The 18,811-nt window shown below is 46.2% G+C and overlaps 1 protein-coding gene across 1 annotated transcript in view; it reads right to left on the reverse strand.

The window, feature by feature from the left end:
* The window catches only part of gabrg1 (gamma-aminobutyric acid type A receptor subunit gamma1), a 47,133-nt gene that overhangs the window by 18,960 nt on the left and 9,362 nt on the right, over window positions 1-18,811 (reverse strand). The window contains exon 2 of the mRNA XM_056295470.1: window positions 10,589-10,749. Coding sequence (XP_056151445.1) covers window positions 10,589-10,749 — 161 coding nt within the window. The remainder of the gene's footprint in view (window positions 1-10,588; window positions 10,750-18,811) is intronic.

The following is an 18,811-nucleotide window of genomic DNA, read 5'->3' on the forward strand; positions in this document are numbered from 1 at the left end:
TCACGGTCTACTGACAGAAGCAACATTTGGAACTTGTCCCTTGACTTACTGAATTGTGTCGTATTTGGCTGTTTATGGCATGGTGTTTGAATGTCTATTATATTGACTATGTTTTAGTTTTGTCAAGCCCATTGAAGCACGCCTCGTCATATCATGCTTTAAATAAGCACATCTCCACCAGCTCGTAACAACACACCCATGTGTTCGTCCCGACATGCTAACATTTCTGTCATCTGAAATTCAGGTGCCACAAACACACAACCTGCCCTGTACCAGACCTGCCCAACTTCATACAAGGGAAGAGAGAAACCTTGTGCTGGGTGACAGCTGACACCCCCTCAACTAACCGGTCAGTCACCTGCTGTTTGTTTCCTGTCCTCGGCAGTCCACCACACTGCAACCATCTTCTTAGTGGCAGGTTACCGTGCACCTCCATCCCCTACGGTGTAAACTTTTCACTGGGAACATCACTCGGGGTTCAGATTATCAGATTTATGGCAGCATATACGTGAGTTGGTGTTGTACACACAGCCATGCTATACTGTGTAACGTACTCCGCATGTCTGACTTCCTGTGACACGTCCATGGCGACAGCGTACTATGGTAATAGCTCATGGGGAATTTGTGCACCCCTTCATAATAGCTACCTCCTGACACTGCTATGCAGGAGTGAACACTATTGAGGCGAAACAAAATGTACGAAGAGGTGCAGAAGCGATGACACCGGGAAGATCTAAAAATGGGATATGAAGAGCTTCTCTCCTTCTTGACTGACTAAATCTGATGCCAAATCAAATCAATCAAATATGTGTGCTTTAGCCACCCATGCAAGTGTGTGCACTTTTTGTTTGAGCAGGCAAAGGGAGGGGCCATCAGACATTGTAATATTGGACTATGAGTAAGATAGGAGAAACCTGCAAAAATTGTTTTACAGCCCTTGCAAGGGGGCCTTTACAAAGACGGGTGACTGGTAGTATTAGGAGTTTAATCACCAGGTACGCTGATGTACTGGTTTTGGCATTAAAAAAACATGATCCACAAAAAAAGCTATTTTTCTTTGGTTACTTCGTCTTGATGCATGCTCAGTAATCCAGGTAAGGAAATCCAAGAGGACACAATGTTTATTGACAGATATGTTTCATCATCATCTAAGTGACCCCTTCAGTCTCAACTTGACTGCAGGTATCCCACCCTTATAAACAATACAGTGGCATAACGACCCAAACCAACGACCAGTTTCATATGCAAATATGGTTATATTGTGTCCTTATTTCTGAGTGCCTAACCCTTGTGACTTACACATTGCAGATTTCAGGTGTTTATTCTTGGAATAAACCCAGCCACTGAGGATGCACAAGCCAGTGCATTCTTTGTGCCGGTCCCAAGCCCGGATAAATGGGGATGGTTGTGTCAGGTAGGGCATCCGGCGTAAAATCTTTGCCAAATCAAATATCCAGTTCATAAATCGGATTTTCATACTGGATCAGTTGAGGCCTGGGTTGCCAATGACCGCCACCGGTACTGTTGGCCAGCAGGGTGACGGTGGAAACTATGCTACTGTTGGGGGAAGGAGAAGGAGAGGGGAGGGCATGTCCAGAGGGGGTAGGAGAGGAGGAAGGGTAAGAGTGTGGAGGTGAGAGTCATAACTTTGAATGTTGGCACTATGACTGGTAAACAGAGACAGCTGGCTGATATGATGGAGAGAAGGAAAGTAGGTATACTGTGTGTGCAATGTGGAAGGGGAGTAAGGCCCAGAAATAGGGTAGGGGTAATTCCGAAGGAAGAGTATGTTAAGAGCGTGTTGGTGGTGAAGAGAGTGTCAGACAGAGTGATGGGTATGAAGCTGGAAATCAAAGGTGTATTGCTGAATGTTATCAGCGCAAATGACCTGCAAGTGGTGGAAGCTGAAGAAGGAAGACTGTTGTGTGGAGTTCAGGCAGGAGTTAAGACAGGCACGGGGTGGTAGTGAAGAGTTGCCGGATGGCTGGACAACTACTGCAGGAATAGTGAGGGAGACAGCTAGGAAGGTACTTGGTGTGTCACCAGGACAAAGGAAGGAAGACAAGGAGACTTGGTGGTGGAATGAGGAAGTACAGCAAAGTATACAGAGGAAGAGGTTGGCAAAGAAGAAGTGGGATAGTCGGAGAGATGAAGAAAGTAGACAGGAGTACAAGGAAATGCAGCGTAAAGTGAAGAGAGAGGTGGTGAAGGCAAAGGAAAAGACATATGGTGACTTATATGAGAGTTTGGACAGTAAGGAAGGAGAAAAGGACTTGTACCAATTAGCTAGCCAGAGGGACCGAGCTGTGAAGGATGTGCAGCAGGTAAGGGTGATGAAGAATAGAGATGGAAATGTGCTGACAAGTGAGGAGAGTGGGTTGAGAAGGTGGAAGGAGTACTTTGAGGGGCTGATGAATGAAGAAAATGAGAGAGAGAGAAGGTTGGATGATGTGGGGATAGTGGATCAGGAAGTTCAGCGGATTAGCAAGGAGGAAGTGAGGGCAGCTATGAGGAGGATGAAGAGTAGAAAAGCGGTTGTCCTGATGACATACCTGTGGAGGCATGGAGGTGTTTAGGAGAGATGGCAGTGGAGTTTTTAACTAGATTGTTTAACACAATCTTGGAAAGTGAGAGGATGCCTGAGGAGTGGAGAAGAAGCATACTGGTACCGATTTTCAAGAATAAGGGTGATGTGCAGAACTGTAGCAACTACAGAGGTATAAAGTTGATCAGCCACAGCATGAGGATATGGGAAAGAGTAATAGAAGCTAGGTTAAGAGGAGAGGTGACGATCAGCAGCAGCAGTATGGTTTCATGTCATGAAAGAGCACCACAGATGTGATGTTTGCTTTGGGAATGTTGATGGAGAAGTATAGTGAGGGCCAGAAGGACTTACATTGTGTCTTCCTGGATTTAAAGAAAGCATATGACAGGGTGCTAAGAGAGGAGGTGTGGTATTGTATGAGAAAATCGGGAGTTGCAGAGAAGTATGTAGGAGTGGTGCAGGATATCTATGATAGTTCAGGTGGAGGTGGGATTACATCAAGGATTGACTCTGAGCCCTTTCTTGTTTGCAATGGTGATGGACAGGTTGACGGACAAGATCAGGCAGGAGTCTCTGTGGACTATGACGTTTGCAGATGAGACTGTGATCCGTAGCAAAAGTAAAGGAGAAGGTTGAGGAGAGCCTGGAGAGGTGGAGGTATGCACTGGGGAGAAGCGGAATGAAAGTCAGTTGGAGCAAGATGGAATACCTATGCGTGGAGGAGAGGGAGGACAGTGGGATGATGAGGATGCAAGGAGTAGAGGTGACAAAGGCGTATGATTTTAAATACTTGGGGTCAATTGTCCAAAGTAACGGGGAGTGCAGAAGAGAGGTGAAGAAGAGAGTGCGGCAGGGTGGAGTGGATGGAGAAGAGTGTCAGGAGTGATTTGCAACAGAAGAGTACCAGCAAGAGTTAAAGGGAAGGTTTCCAAGTTGGTAGTGAGATCAGCTATGTCACAGCGGTGCTTGAAAGTTTGTGAACCCTTTAGAATTTTCTATATTTCTGCATAAATATGACCTAAAACATCATCAGATTTTCACACAAGTCCTAAAAGTAGATAAAGAGAACCAAATTAAACAAACGAGACAAAAAAATATTATACTTGGTCATTAATTTATTGAAGAAAATTATCCAATATTACATATCTGTGAGTGGCAAAAGTATGTGAACCTTTGCTTTCAGTATCTGCCGTGACCCCTGTAATGATCTGTGCCCTCTGGCTATGTTAACTTATAACATTAATAAAGCAAGGACGACTTCTCTCGTGCTGGGTGTTTATTCACCGACCGGATCCCCACTGACGTTGTTACGTACATCACGTGACTTTGTTGTGGCGCTACGGAAAGCCGTAAGGGACATTAGCAAATCAAATATTACTAGCAAATATTACATCTCCCTTTTTCTGAAAAGTGCTGCTTTCTCTGCAGAGATACAGACCACGTTGAGCATGTTTATAAGCGAATACAATCTTAATAAGAAAGAATATGAAAGTGGAACTCTTATATAACTGGACTGCAACAAAGTAGTGTAAAACATTTCCTTCACTGTCTAAATGTGACACCGTAATAACATTTCATCTTTTTTTTCATTTCATTACTGGTAACTGCAAACAGCAGGTAGGTACACAAGGTAAGTGAACGCTGTAAATATTTCTTTTCAAAACATAGCAGGTATAGTACAGGTTGGTGTAAAATTCTCTCTTTTTTTAACATTCATAAGTCAAGGATTTGTCTTGGTTTGATCGTGCGACCTGACCTCGTGGTGTAACCAGGCTGTGTGTCTGGTTGTCGCTGATTGTTCGTGTCTGGAGGTTCAGCATGCTCTTGCTGATGGGCTTGTGTGTTGTTGTTAGCGCTGGTAACAGTCTGCTGTGAAGTGTGTGTGTGTGTAGTGTGAGTGTTCACTCTGCTTTGTCGCAGGTGTTGACGGTTGCGTTGGTAGATCTGACCTTCTTTGGTTTGGATGTGGTAGCTCCTGTCTGTGTTCGCTGGTCTTTCCACAGTTGCAGGTCTCCAGGATCCATCCTCCTGCCGGAAGCGGATTGGTGTGCCTGCGGGCAGGTGGGGCAGAGGTTTGGCTGTTCGGTTGTAGTATGCCTGCTGGCGCTGTTGACATACCTCTCTCCTTTTGTGAACATCCTCCTGACTGGCGATCTGTGGCTGCAGGTGTTTTGCTGTTGATGGGAGAATGGACCGCAGCCTCCGACTCATCAGTAGCTGTGCCGGTGATTTCAGGTTGTCCACCGGTGTGTTGCGATACTCCAGTAAGCTCATGTAGGGGTCTTTGTTCTCAGCTTTGGCTTTGTCCAGGATGCGTTTGGCCGTCTGGACAGTCTTCTCGGAGAGGCCGTTGCTCTGTGGGTAGTGGGGGCTTGTGGTGGTGTGTGAGAAACCCCATGTCTGTGAGAAGTTGCGGAACTCACCAGAGCTGTAGCACGGACCGTTGTCGCTGATGATAGTCTCGGGGATTCCGTGTCGAGCCATTGCTGCTTTCAGCTTCATGATGACGGCAGATGAGGTGCAGCTGTAAAGTCTTTCTAGCTCGAAGAATCTGGAGTAGTAGTCCACAGTGACTATGAAGTCCTGTGAGTTCCATGTGAATAGGTCTGTGCCTATCACTTGCCACGGCCGCTCGGGTATGGCGTGTGACATCATTGGTTCCTTTGCATTTGCGCTGCGCCGTTCTTGGCATATGCTGCAGTCTGCTACCGCATCCTCGATCTGTTTCCCCATGCCAGGCCAGAACAGTAAGTCTCTTGCTCGGCATTTGCTTTTTTCCACGCCAAGGTGGCTGGCATGGATGCGCTGTATCATGTCCTTGCGAAGCTTTTGGGGGACAATGATTCTCTCACCTTTGAACAGGATACCGTCCATTTCTGAGATTTCTGCTCTGTGGTTCCAGTATTCCTGGATGCTGGGCGGGCACTTTTTCTTTGTGTCTGGCCAGCCAGTGAGTGTGGCTCGTCTGAGTGCGGTGAGCTGTGGATCTTGCGCTGTTTCCTGCTTGATTTCTGTGAGTCTTGTGTCGCTCACAGGGATGTTGCTGAGGACTGTGTGCACTTGGGCCTCCATCCCTTCCTGTAGGTCACTGTCGTGGTGTTCTATTGACTTGCGTGACAGTGTGTCGGCCACCGGTATGTCCTTACCGGGGCGGTGGATGATTTGGATGTCGTATTTTTGGAGCGCCAGGATCATCCGTTGCAGCCGGGGTGGTGCTGCTGCCAGTGGCTTTTTTAGTATTGCCTCCAGAGGCTTGTGGTCTGACTCCACAATCACTTTTCGTCCGTACATGTACTCGTGGAACCTCTTGCAGCCGAAGACCACAGCGTAGAGCTCCTTCTCTATCTGTGCGTAGTTTTCTTCAGTGCTGTTGAGTGACTTGGACGCATAGGCAATTGGTTTGCCATCTTGGAGCATGACAGCCCCAAGGCCACTTTTGGATGCATCCACTTGGAGTCGCAGCTCTTTCTGCGGGTCGAAATATGAGAGTACTGGACCTGGGTGCTGTGTAATGAGATTCTTAATCTCTTGGAACGCCTTGTCGTGGACTGCATCCCACACAAATTCACTGTCCTGTTTCAGAAGCTGTCTGAGGGGTGAGTTTATCTGTGAGAGGTGTGGAGCGAATCTGGCGAGGTAGTTGATCATGCCGAGGACTGTCTCCAGCTCTGCTTTGTTCTGTGGGGGTTGCATGTCCTTGACCGCCTTCACCTTGTGTGGGTCTGGTTTGATGCCTTCGTGTGAGAGCGTGTGGCCGAAGTAGCGTACCTCGGACACGCATATGTGACACTTGTCGGGGTTGAGCCTCACCCCTCGCTCCCTTGTGCGCTTCAGCATCGCTCTGAGACGCTGGTCATGTTCCTCTTTAGTCTTGCCGAACACTAGTATATCGTCCACTATGGCCGTCACACCGTCCAATCCTTCATATGTTTCATCCACGCGTCTCTGGAACTCGTCTTGAGCGGACACGATTCCGAATGGCAGTCTGAGGAAACGATACCTGCCAAACACTGTGTTAAATGTCGTCAACATTGAGGATTCAGTGCTCAGTTTGATGGCCCAATAGCCTGACCGCGCGTCTAACACGCTAAAGTACTCAGCTCCAGCAAGCTTTGTGGTGGCGTCCTCCAGCGTGGGGAGGGGGTAGTGAGGTCGTTGTATCACTTTGTTAAGAGCTCTGGGGTCTAAACACACTCTAAGTTTGCCTGTCTTTGGCTTCTCAACAATGACGAGTGCGTTCACCCATTCTGTGGGTTCTGTTACCTTACAGATTATGCCGCCTTTCTCCATGCTGTCAAGCTCGTCCCTCAGTTTGCTGCGTAGGGCGATGGGGATTCTGCGTGGCGGGCAGACGACCGGCGTTGCATCTGGTGTGACGCGGAAGGTGCACTCGCCTGGGAACTCTCCTATTCCCTGGAAAACATCTGCATACTCATCCATTATGCTCTGTGATGTGACATTGTTTTCCTCGCTCACAGCCATCACTATTTTTACCAAGTTTAGGTCACGGCATGTTTTCATTGCCATGACTGGTGGGGCGTTTGTGTCAATGACGTAAAAGTCCAGCATAATTGCATTGTCTCTGTACTTACATTTGAGTTTGCATGTGCCTTTCACGCTCAGCGCGCCTCCTCCATATTCAGTGAGTCTGTGTATTGCTGGTTTCAGTGTCACATTTTTGAACAGCGCCTGGAACAGGTTGGTGGGAATAGTATTGGCCTGTGCCCCAGTGTCTAGTTTAAACTTTACCTTCTGTGGAGGTGTGCCAATTCCAACCTCTACGTAAGCCTGCTCGTTGCTTTTTCCGTTGTTCTCTATTGAGATGCAGTCTATGTACAGCTCTGTCTGTTCTCCCACAGCGGTGCTCTCCACTGTAATGTTGTCGAAGTACAGTTCTTCCTGCTCTCTGTCAGTGGTGTACTCTTCTGGGTTCTCTCCGACGGCATGTACTGTGCCGCGGTAGTACTTTGTCTGTCCCTGGGAGCTAGACTTGCATACTTTAGCAAAATGATTGAGCTTCTTGCATTTAATGCATTGTTTACCCTTAGCTGGGCAAGTGGCTTTAGCGCCGTGTAGCCCTCCACAATAGCTACACGCCCTAGCGGCGGTGCTAACGTTACCCTCCCTTTGTCTGAAGTTAGCGTTAGCTGCTTTGGGTGCGTTCGGTTTGTAAGTCTTTCTGCCTATTGCGTGCACCGTTTCATGTGTGCTGCCCTGGCCCATAGACTTTAGCTGTTGCTTTGCTAGCTCGTGTGAGCGGGCTACATCTATGGCCTTTTCTAGCGTTAGCTCAGCTCCCTGGCTAAGTAGCTTTTCTCTCACTCTGGGTGAGTTGGTGGCAAACACTATGCGGTCCCTGACCATCTCGTCGGCATTTGGGTAGCCACAGTCTTTGACTAGGAGCTTTAGCTCAGTTATAAATTGTTCGAAGGATTCACTCTCTCCCTGCATCTTTTCATGAAATTTATATCTGGCATAAATCGGGTTTGCTTTGGGGGTGATGTACTCAGTGTACTTATCGTAGTACGTTTCTAGCTTCTTGGCTTGTTCTCCGCTGAGTGTCCAAGTGTTGTGCACATCGCGCCCTTTTTCCCCTATCCAGAGCAGGAGGTAGCTGCATTTCTCCTCTTCATTCTTCCCGCGCAGGGGGCCCTTGAACATTAGCTCCGTTGTTTGCCGAAATCGTCTCCATGCTTCAGGTAAGTTCGCCGATTCCCAGTCCATCCGTGGAGCTGGAACGCCGTACGAATCCATATGGGGTATTTAAACTCCGCTACTCTGACACCATGTAATGATCTGTGCCCTCTGGCTATGTTAACTTATAACATTAATAAAGCAAGGACGACTTCTCTCGTGCTGGGTGTTTATTCACCGACCGGATCCCCACTGACGTTGTTACGTACATCACGTGACTTTGTTGTGGCGCTACGGAAAGCCGTAAGGGACATTAGCAAATCAAATATTACTAGCAAATATTACAACCCCCTCCCCCTTGTGCAGCAATAACTGCAACTAAGCGTTTCTGGTAACTGTTGATCAGTGCTGCACATCGGCTTGGAGGAATTTTAGACCATTCCTCCGTACAGAACAGCTTCAACTCTGGGATGTTGGTGGGTTTCCTCACATGAACTGCTCGCTTCAGGTCCTTCCACAACATTTCGATTGGATTAAGGTCAGGACCCTGACTTGGCCATTCCAAAACATTAACTTTGTTCTTCTGTAACCATTCTTTGGTAGAATGACGTGTGTGCTTAGGGTCGTTGTCTTGCTGCATGACCCACGTTCTCTTGAGATTCAGTTCACGGACAGATGTCCTGACATTTTCCTTAAGAATTCGCTGGTATTATTCAGAATTCATTGTTCCATCAATGATGGCAAGACATCCTGGCCCAGATGCAGCAAAACAGGCCCAAACCATGATGCTACCACCAGCATGTTTCACAGATGGGATAAGGTTCTTATGCTGGAATGCAGCGTTTTCCTTTCTCCAAACATAACGCTTCTCATTTAAACCAAAAAGTTCTATTATGGTCTCATCCGTCCACAAATTTTTTTTCCCGATAGCCTTCTGGCTTGTCCACATGATCTTTAGCAAACTGCAGACGGGCAGCAATGTTCTTTTTGGAGAGCAGTGGCTTTCTCCTTGCAAGCCTGCCATGCACACCATTGTTGTTCAGCGTTCTCCTGATGGTGGACTCATGAACATTAACATTAGCCCATGTGAGAGAGGCCTTTAGTTGCTTAGATGTTACCCTGGGTTCCTTTGTGACCTGGCCGACTATTACACGCCTTGCTCTTGGAGTGATCTTTGATGGTCGACCACTCCTGGAGAGGGTAACAATGGTCTTGAATGTCCCCCATTTGTACACAATCCGTCTGACTGTGGATTGGTGGAGTCCAAACTCTTTAGAGGTGGTTTTATAACCTTTTCCAGCCCGATGAGACTCAACAACACTTTTTCTGAGATCCTCAGAAATCTCTTTTGTTCTTGTCATGATACACTTCCACAAACATGTGTTGTGAAGATCAGACTTTGATAGATCCCTGTTCTTTAAATAAAGCAGGGCGCCCAGTCACACCTGATTGTCATCCCATTGATTGAAAACACCTGACTCTAATTTCACCTTCAAATTAACTGCTAATCCTAGAGCTTCACATACTTTTACCACTGACAGATATTTAATATTGGATAATTTTCCTCAATAAATAAATGACCAAGTATAACATTTTTGTCTCATTTGTTTAATTGGGTTCTCTTTATCTACTTTTAGGACTTGTGGGAAAATCTGATGATGTTTTAGGTCATATTTATGCAGAAATATAGAAAATTCTAAAGGGTTCACAACTTTCAAGCACCACTGTATATGGTTTGGAGACAGTGGCACTGATGAAAAGTCAGGAGGTGGAGCTGGAGGTGGCAGAGGTGAAGATCCTAAGATTTTAATTTTTGAGTGATGAAGGACAGGATTAGGAACGAGTATATTAGAGGGACAGCTCAGGTTGGACGGTTTGGAGACAAAGCAAGAGAGGCAAGATTGAGATGGTGTGGACATGTGTGGAGGAGAGATGCTGGGTATATTGGGAGAAGGATGCTGAATATGGAGCTGCCAGGGGAGAGGAGAAGAGGAAGGCCAAAGAGGAGGTTCATGGATGTGGTGAGGGAGGACATGCAGGTGGCTGGTGTGACAGAGGAAGATGCAGAGGACAGGAAGAGATGGAAACGGATGATGTGCTGTGGCGCCCCCTAACGGGAGCAGCCGAAAATAGTAGTAGTAGTAGTAGTAGTATTAGTAGTAGATCGTTAGAATAAACCCCGATATCATTTTGACATGTCTGTTGGTAAAACATTAAGAACTTCTACAACTAACTAACTACAGTCACTCTGTACCAGAGACAGAGAGTCCTGGACCATGTTGCATGAGCACCCTTGAAAAAAATGATTGAAATGTTTGAAAAAATATTTCCTAAGAACTATAAGGTTACATTAACATTGGTTAACATTGTGATCTGAAAACAGATTTCCAGATGTTGTAATATACTTGCCTCCAATGTCAGGGCGTAGTTTGTTATCATAGCCCTGCAGCAGTTTATTCAGAATCAAGGTCACATCACTTTCATAGACCTTCGGTGATAAAACCCATGTCTTATTTATGGGGACATCTTCATAGTCCTCTTCTTCCGGTTTACTGGGCCCAAATGCTGCACTGAGGAAAAAAGAAAAGATATAATTTCAGGCACAGTCTGTATCCACAACTGCATACTTTAATACTGCATATTTGTAGTATATAAAACATACTGCATGCTCAAATAGTAATTAAGCATATCATTATTAATACACCCTTTAGAACTGCAATATGTTGGAACGGTGTGTCACACCTCTGAATGACTATTTCATCATAACTGAAAAATGTCATCTTATCTTATAAAATTTGAACTTTCAGCCATGGTTGCCCTAAAACAAGTCCCCGTAATGTTCCAAATTGCCCCCGAATACATGCAGCCAACCCCCGTTGTCAGACTTGTTTTGGAAATGTCCAAACTCATTCACAGAAAGGTGAATCAGTTCATCTGGACACAACGTTAATTGACAGATACTTTTCATCACTCATCTAATGCCCCCTTTCCACTACATGGTACCGGCTCAACTCGACCCGACTTTTCCGTTTTCCATTACTAGAAAGTACCGGCATTTTGGTAGCTGTTACCACTTTTCTGGGACCACCTTTGTGGAGGCTCCAAAAAAACTGGAGCAAGTACCAAAACAGATGTAGACCAGCTACACTGAGGGGGTACTGTTACGGTAATGGAAAACCACACTCTGCGAGTCGAGTCAAGTCGAGTTGAGCCGGTACCATGTGGTGGAAAAGGGGCATAAGTGACTTCTTCAGTCTCAGCTGACTGCAGGTGTCCCACCCTTATAAACAATACAGTGGCATAACGACCCAAACCAATGACCAGTTTCATATGCAAATATGGGCGTGACCATTAAGTAGTTACAATGGTAATCTGTACTATTCACAGAGGATTGGGGTTTGCAAACACAACATTGTAAGATGGTGACAGATGTACTCTTTGCCCCCCCCCCCGGTTCAGGGATGGTCGTTCCCTCTTCACATAGATGGCCTCTTTGACTCCCCGTTCAAACCAGCGTTCCTCCCTATCAAATGTCCATCCATCCATTATCCAAACTGCTTATCCTACTCTCAGGGTTACAGGGATGCTGGAGCCTATCCCAGCAGTCATTGGGTGGCAGGCGGGAAGACATCCAGGACAGGCTGCCAGTCCATCACAGGGCAATTGTCCCCCATCCCAAACTGCAATTTCACAGCGTAAGAAGGCTAACCTGTCATGTTCCACATCCTCCCTGGTGAACTTGATGTGGTGTCCACAGAGTTAATGTGGTCGTTGAAATGTGGTAAACCCTGAGATTTAATTTTGACCCAGGTGTCATCCACAAATCTGAACCAATGGCTAGGTGGTGTCCCTGGATAGGACATCGGAGCCTCTTTTCCACTTCCTCCATATACAAGTTGGCCACTACAGGTGAGACAGGGGAACCCATAGCACACCCATGTCTCTGCTTATAGTACTGCCCCCTATATGTAAAGTATGTGGACTGAAGACACAGCTTCAGGAGCAGACACACTTGGTCAACATTACGGGACCACTTGTGAAGACCCAATGCTAACCACACTCATGCCTCCAACCATGATTAAAGGACACTTTCTGCAGTGTCAATGCCATGATGAAGGTTATTGAGGTGGCTTGTGGTGGCGAGATATAGAATGAGGATCCATCCAGGGTAGGGTTAAAGTGGAATAACATGCATACTGGATCACCCAGTCTACTCCTATATATGCCAGCAAATTCAAGTTTAACATGTCATTTTGTATTTATGCAGGTCATTATGTATTCTTACCCTCCTGGCCGACATCGTTGCTTGTTTCAAGAAAGTGCATCTGTCACCATCTTACAATGCAACCATTTCCCAATCCTCTGTGAATAGTACACATGACCATTCTAAGTCTAGTTAATGGTCACGGCAATTTGCATATGAAACCCATCATTATTTTCAGTCCTTATGCCACTGTATTGTTTATAAGGGTGGGGGTACCTGCAGTCAGTGTATTGTTTGTAAGGGTGGTGCACCTGCAGTCAGCTGAGACTGAAGAGGTCACTTAGATAAAGACGTCCAAACTCACTGGCTTACAATAAGCCACTCTGAAGTCTGTCGTTTCCAACTTAATGACTCGGTGCTAGTTTAGCTACTTGTCATTTCCCTTAGCAACTTATTGTCTCCTCAATTGTACTTGGCCAATTACCCCACTCTTCCGAGCCGTCCCAGTCGCTGCTCCACCCCCTCTGCTTATCCAGGGAGGGCTGCAGACTACCACGTCTCCTCCGATACACGTGGAGTCACCAGCCGCTTCTTTTCACCTGACAGTGAGGAGTTTCACCAGGGGGACGTAGCACATAGGAGGATCATGCTATTCCATCAAGTTCCCCCTTCCCCCTGAACAGGCACCCTGACTGACCAGAGGAGGCGCTAGTGCAGCGACCAAGACATATACCCACGTGCGGCTTCCCACTGCAGACACGGCCAACTGTGTCTGTAGGGATGCCCGACCAAGCCGGAGGTAAAATGGGAATTCGAACTCCCGATCCCCATGTTGGTAGGCAACGGAATAGACCACCACACCACCTGGATGCGCAACTTATTTTCTAAGATGCATCTAGAAGTAACTCATCTTTTTCACAGGACAATGTTTACATGTAAATCACATAAACTAGCTGCATCAGCTGCATCAGCTGCAGCTGGTGCAGCTGATGCAGCTGATGCAGTTACTCTATGCTCAAACATGAACATGTTTGTGTGTTTGCAAGTGTGGAAAAATCTAAAGAAAAAATATAAAGTAATCAGAGAGAGCACCGTAGTAGTTCTCACTACTATTAGTTCTAACTAGTAGTTCTAACTTAAGCAGATACATAACAGTTCATGTGACCATGTGACCTTTAACCTTTTCTCCATTAAGGCTTACTTTAAAAAAGAGCTTAAAGCATTATTTGTAATTCTATGTGTAATATTGAGTTATAACATTGTGTGTGTGTGTGTGTGTGTGTGTGTGTGTGTGTGTGTGTGTGTGTGTGTGTGTGTGTGTGTGTGTGTGTGTGTGTTTACATTGTGACTGCACTATTCAGATGTCAGTAACATCAGAAACATACACTCACTGGCCACTTTATTAGGTACACCTTGCCAGTACCGGGTTGGACCCCCTTTTGCCTTCAGAACTGCCTTAATCCTTCGTGGCATAGATTCAACAAGGTACTGGAAACATTCCTCAGAGAGTTTGGTCCATATTGACATGATATCATCACGCAGTTGCTGCAGATTTGTCGGCTGCACATCCATGATGCGAATCTCCTGGTCCACCACATCCCAAAGGTTGGATTGGATTGAGATCTGGTGACTGTGGAGGCCATTTGAGTACAGTGAACTCATTGTCATGTTCAAGAAACCAGTCTGAGATGATTCGAGCTTTATGACATGGCGCGTTATCCTGCTGGAAGTAGCCATCAGAAGATGGGAACAATGTGGTCATAAAGGGATGGACATGGTCAGCAACAATACTCAGGTAGGCTGTGGCGTTGACACGATGCTCAATTGGTACTAAGGGGCCCAAAGTGTGCCAAGAAAATATCCCCCACACCATTACACCACCACCACCAGCCTGAACCGTTGATACAAGGCAGGATGGATCCATGCTTTCATGTTGTTGACGCCAAATTCTGACCCTACCATCCGAATGTCGCAGCAGAAATCGAGACTCATCAGACCAGGCAACGTTTTTCCAATCTTCTATTGTCCAATTTTGGTGAGCCTGTGCGAATTGTAGCCTCAGTTTCCTGTTCTTAGCTGACAGGAGTGGCACCCGGTGTGGTCTTCTGCTGCTGTAGCCCATCTGCCTCAAGGTTCGACGTGTTGTGCGTTCAGAGATGCTCTTCTGCATACTACCTCGGTTGTAATGAGTGGTTATTTGAGTTACTGTTGCCTTTCTGTCAGCTCGAACCAGTCTGGCCATTCTCCTCTGACCTCTGGCATCAACAAGGCATTTTCGCCCACAGAACTGCCGCTCACTGGATATTTTCTCTTTTTCGGACCATTCTCTGTAAACCCTAGAGATGGTTGTGCGTGAAAATCCCAGTAGATTAGCAGTTTCTGAAATACTCAGACCAGCCCGTCTGGCACCAACAACCACGCCACGTTCAAAGTCACTTAAATCACTTTCTTCCCCATTCTGATGCTCGGTTTGAACTGCAGCAGATCGTCTTGACCATGTCTACATGCCTAAATGCATTGAGTTGCTGCCATGTGATTGGCTGATTAGAAATTTGCGTTAACGAGCAGTTGGACGGGTGTGCCTAATAAAGTGGCCGGTGAGTGTATATGTTCTATTTTTATACTTTGTTTTCACATATGGCATTTTGGTACACCGACATGACAATGTTGAGTGTTGTTAGGCGATAAGGGCCCAGACACACCGAACTGACTAGCAGCGACGGAGGCCGACTGTTGTGTCGCCTCACGTCACCTGCCGTCTGGGCCAAAAAGTAGCACTTGAACACACCGCAAAGACTACAGCCGACGGCCAGCTACCATGTACGCTCTGCACTGATTCTGCCGATCTGATGCTGCCCACAGGGGTTCGACTAGTGCCAACGGTGAGGGACAGACACACCGCAAAAACTAGGGTCACAGACGCTCACCAACGGCCCAACATTGGCCGACGATCGGTGTGTCAGGGCCCTAAGAATATACAGTGAAAATGCTGACGGTGATGCCAATGTCCTGATAAAGTGCAATAGTTGTATTTCTAACAGGTTGTTTGTGAGCATGAACAACAGATTTTCTTATGTAATCATGCCACATTTTTCCACATAGCTAATAGTTCCATTCCTGAGACATACAAACTAAAGAGTAAAATTCTTGACAGATATTTTTGTATGAAAAGATTTATCAGAAAAAATAAAATAAAATTAAGTATTACATGGGGGAAAATAACTTGCACACATCCATGAGATAAGCTATAAGCAGCATCTGTGTGTATCAAAGAATAATTGGAACAGTTCAAATAAATGGTTTCAACATAGCTAACATACAAACTATATCCACATCCATTTCTGGATTGCAGACAGTATCTTTACTATGGGGCTTGCACATGGCCCGAGACCAAGGCAGCCAGTCCGTCCCTTGTAACATTCCCAGAGCTCTCATATCTGCTAGGGTTCACGGGTAGGTTGGGGGTCAGGGATGTCCTGTGCAACATCTTCTCCATCTGACTCCAGCATGTACCCATTACCCAGACACTGTGTAAAAAGGCACAGGACGCAAAAACCAGAGGTGAAATGTGGGTTTAACTTCCAAGGCTCAGAAAAGGGTAGATCGCCATCTGGTCATCATCATTCCAAAAGCCCTTTCAATTATGCTGTGCTCCCTTCAATGATACAGCACCCCTGTGTGTGTCCATTAATGGACTCATTTTAAGGTGTGATTAGACAGAGTGGTGTGTTCAAACAGGGATAGCCACTACCACCCAGAAGGATGTAACCTGTGGGAGGGTACCGTCTTGCCCTGTAAAGCTACCGTTCTCCATGATGAGTGTGTCATGAACGGACTCCGGGTAGCCAACAAAGATATCAAGGAATCTTCCATTAGAATCACAAATTGCCTGCATGTTTATTGAAAAGAATCCTTTGTAATTTAAATATCCTATTCTGTGCTTCAGATGGGGTTTGATCCTTATATGGCAGCCATCTATTGCACCCACAACATTACTGATTGCAGGGCTTCATGATAGCTGGACAAATCCTTTTCCAACTGCATGAAGCTGTCCTGCTTGTACCTCTCCCATGGTTACCCCAAGCCGCCCAATGTAGGATGACCAGTAAGAAAAAGGAAATAGGTTCACATTAGTTAGTTTGGATTGGAAATACTTTTACTAGGTGACACTGTGGGATATGTGGCATTTACGCATCCCCCAAACCAAATGAGAGTAACAAGATCAGACAAGCTCTGATCTAGAACATAGGAGATATCAGTTGGTTGGTCAATGTTTTTGAAACTTTGCTTTTGAGTTTGATTGGGATTGAAGCTGTTGTCAGGCTCTTGTTGGGCCTTGTTGGAGCAGAGCACTTCCTAGTTTCACTCTCTGAGCTTCGATAGGTGGGTCAGCTGACTCTGGTGACACCCTCTATTGATACCTTGCTGTGAAAATCTGACAGGGACGGGTTCAGCCGTGATAGTTCCTGGTACTTAAACACACAAGCTGTGCGTTAGCGGAAGCATCAGCCCTTGTGTGTCATTCCTCTTTGGGTAAAGGCCAAATTGTGTAAAGACCTGGGAGTCTCCCTGAGCGAGTCTACCGACTGCTTAGTCCTTCTCTACTATCTATTCACATAGCCTGCCTCACTCACCATGTGCTACAAGGATATCCCTGTAATCCAAGGCTTTCCAAAACTCGTATCTGTCGCAGTCAATGCAACCCTGAGAGCATTTATTCACTCCTCTACTCGCTCCTCCTTTATTCTTGGCCTATGGAATTGCCAATCGGCTGTAAACAAAACAGAAGTTATCCAAGCACTTGCTAACCTGTCGGACATTCAGGTACTGGCCTGACTGAAACCTGGATCTGTCCAGAAAACACTGCCACACCGGCCACATTCTCTGTTGACTCAATTTCCTCTTACACAAACATGAATATTCATACTGACAAAACCCAAGCAGCCGATTCCCTGTCACTTATCTCCTCATTTGACCTCAAACAGGCCTCCACATTTTCCACACACAAAGGGGGCAATACTCTTGATCTGACTTTAACTTTCTGTCACCACCTACATCTGTCTGACCACTTTATTCAATTTGCGGTCACCTTACCGGAACATCCTCATGTTCCTCCGCAATAGGTCTCATTCCACCACAATATGCAGTCCCTCACACCAACTCAACTTTCCAATAAGGTCTTGGCTACCTTTCCTCCTCATAATGACTCATCCTCACTCCCTGTCAATGGGGCAACAGACAAACTCTGTTCCTCACTAGCCTCCTCTTTTAACCATCTCTGCCCTCTGACATCCAAACCTGCTTGCAACAGTCCATGGCTCACTGAAGTCATCAGAGAGCAAAGGGCAGAAGTCAGAGTGGCAGAGAGAAAATGGCTTAAATCCAGTGAGCCCACTGACCTCAGTGACTATCACAGAGTCTCCTAGCATCATTCTTCAGTTTAAAAACTGCTAAGACCACTTATTATCAGAACAAGATCTGAGGTGCCACAGATGCTCAGAAAATGTTCTCTGCTTTTAACTCACTCTCAATCTGCCATCTCCTCTGCCCTCCACTCCGCTCACTGCAGACATGTTTTTTTACTGATAAGGTATCTGTGATCAGTAACCAGTTCTCTGAGCTTGACCATCTCAGTTTGCAGCTGTCAGCTAAAAGGGCCACACTCTCCCCTCTGACTGTGGAAGAAGTCTCCAAACTTCTGCTGGACTCTCAACCTACTACGTGTCCCCTGGACTGCATACTATCCAACTTTCTACAGAACATTTCCCTCACACTTAACCCCACAGTCACACATCAACTTCTCACTGTATTCTCCACCACATTTAAGCAAGCTTGGGTCACCCCACTGCTCAAAAAATCTATACTCAATCCAGCCCAGGTTGAAAACTACAGACCGGCGGTTTCACTCCTACCCTTCCTATCAAAAAATACTTGATTTCACAGTCTTCCACCAAGTCTGTGAATTCCTTTCTGAGAATAACATGTACGACCTGAATCAGTCTGGCTTTAAGCTGGGGCACTCTGCTGAGACAGCACTCCTGTCGGTAATTGGATCACTGCGTTCAGCTAGAGCTGCTGGTCACTTCTCAGCTCTATTGCTGCTAGATCTGTCAGCTTCCTTTGACATGGTTAACCACTAAATCCTCCTCCCTCCTCTCCACACTCACTGAGCTTGGTATCTCAGGACCTGGACTCCGTTGGTTCATGTTCTACCTTTCAGGGAGATATTTTAGAGTATCTTCGATGGGAAGTGTCCAAACAGCACAGTTTATTCACAGGGGTTCCTCATGGGTCAGTGCTCGGTCCCCTTTTCTTCTCATTATACACCAACCTCACTTGGTGCAATCATTTGCTCCCATGGTTTCTCATACCATTACTATGTGGACAATAACCAGCTCTTCCTGCCATTCCTGCCGGAAGACCACATA

This window comes from Lampris incognitus, chromosome 16 (assembly GCF_029633865.1).
Source record: "Lampris incognitus isolate fLamInc1 chromosome 16, fLamInc1.hap2, whole genome shotgun sequence".
Classification (NCBI taxonomy): domain Eukaryota; kingdom Metazoa; phylum Chordata; class Actinopteri; order Lampriformes; family Lampridae; genus Lampris; species Lampris incognitus.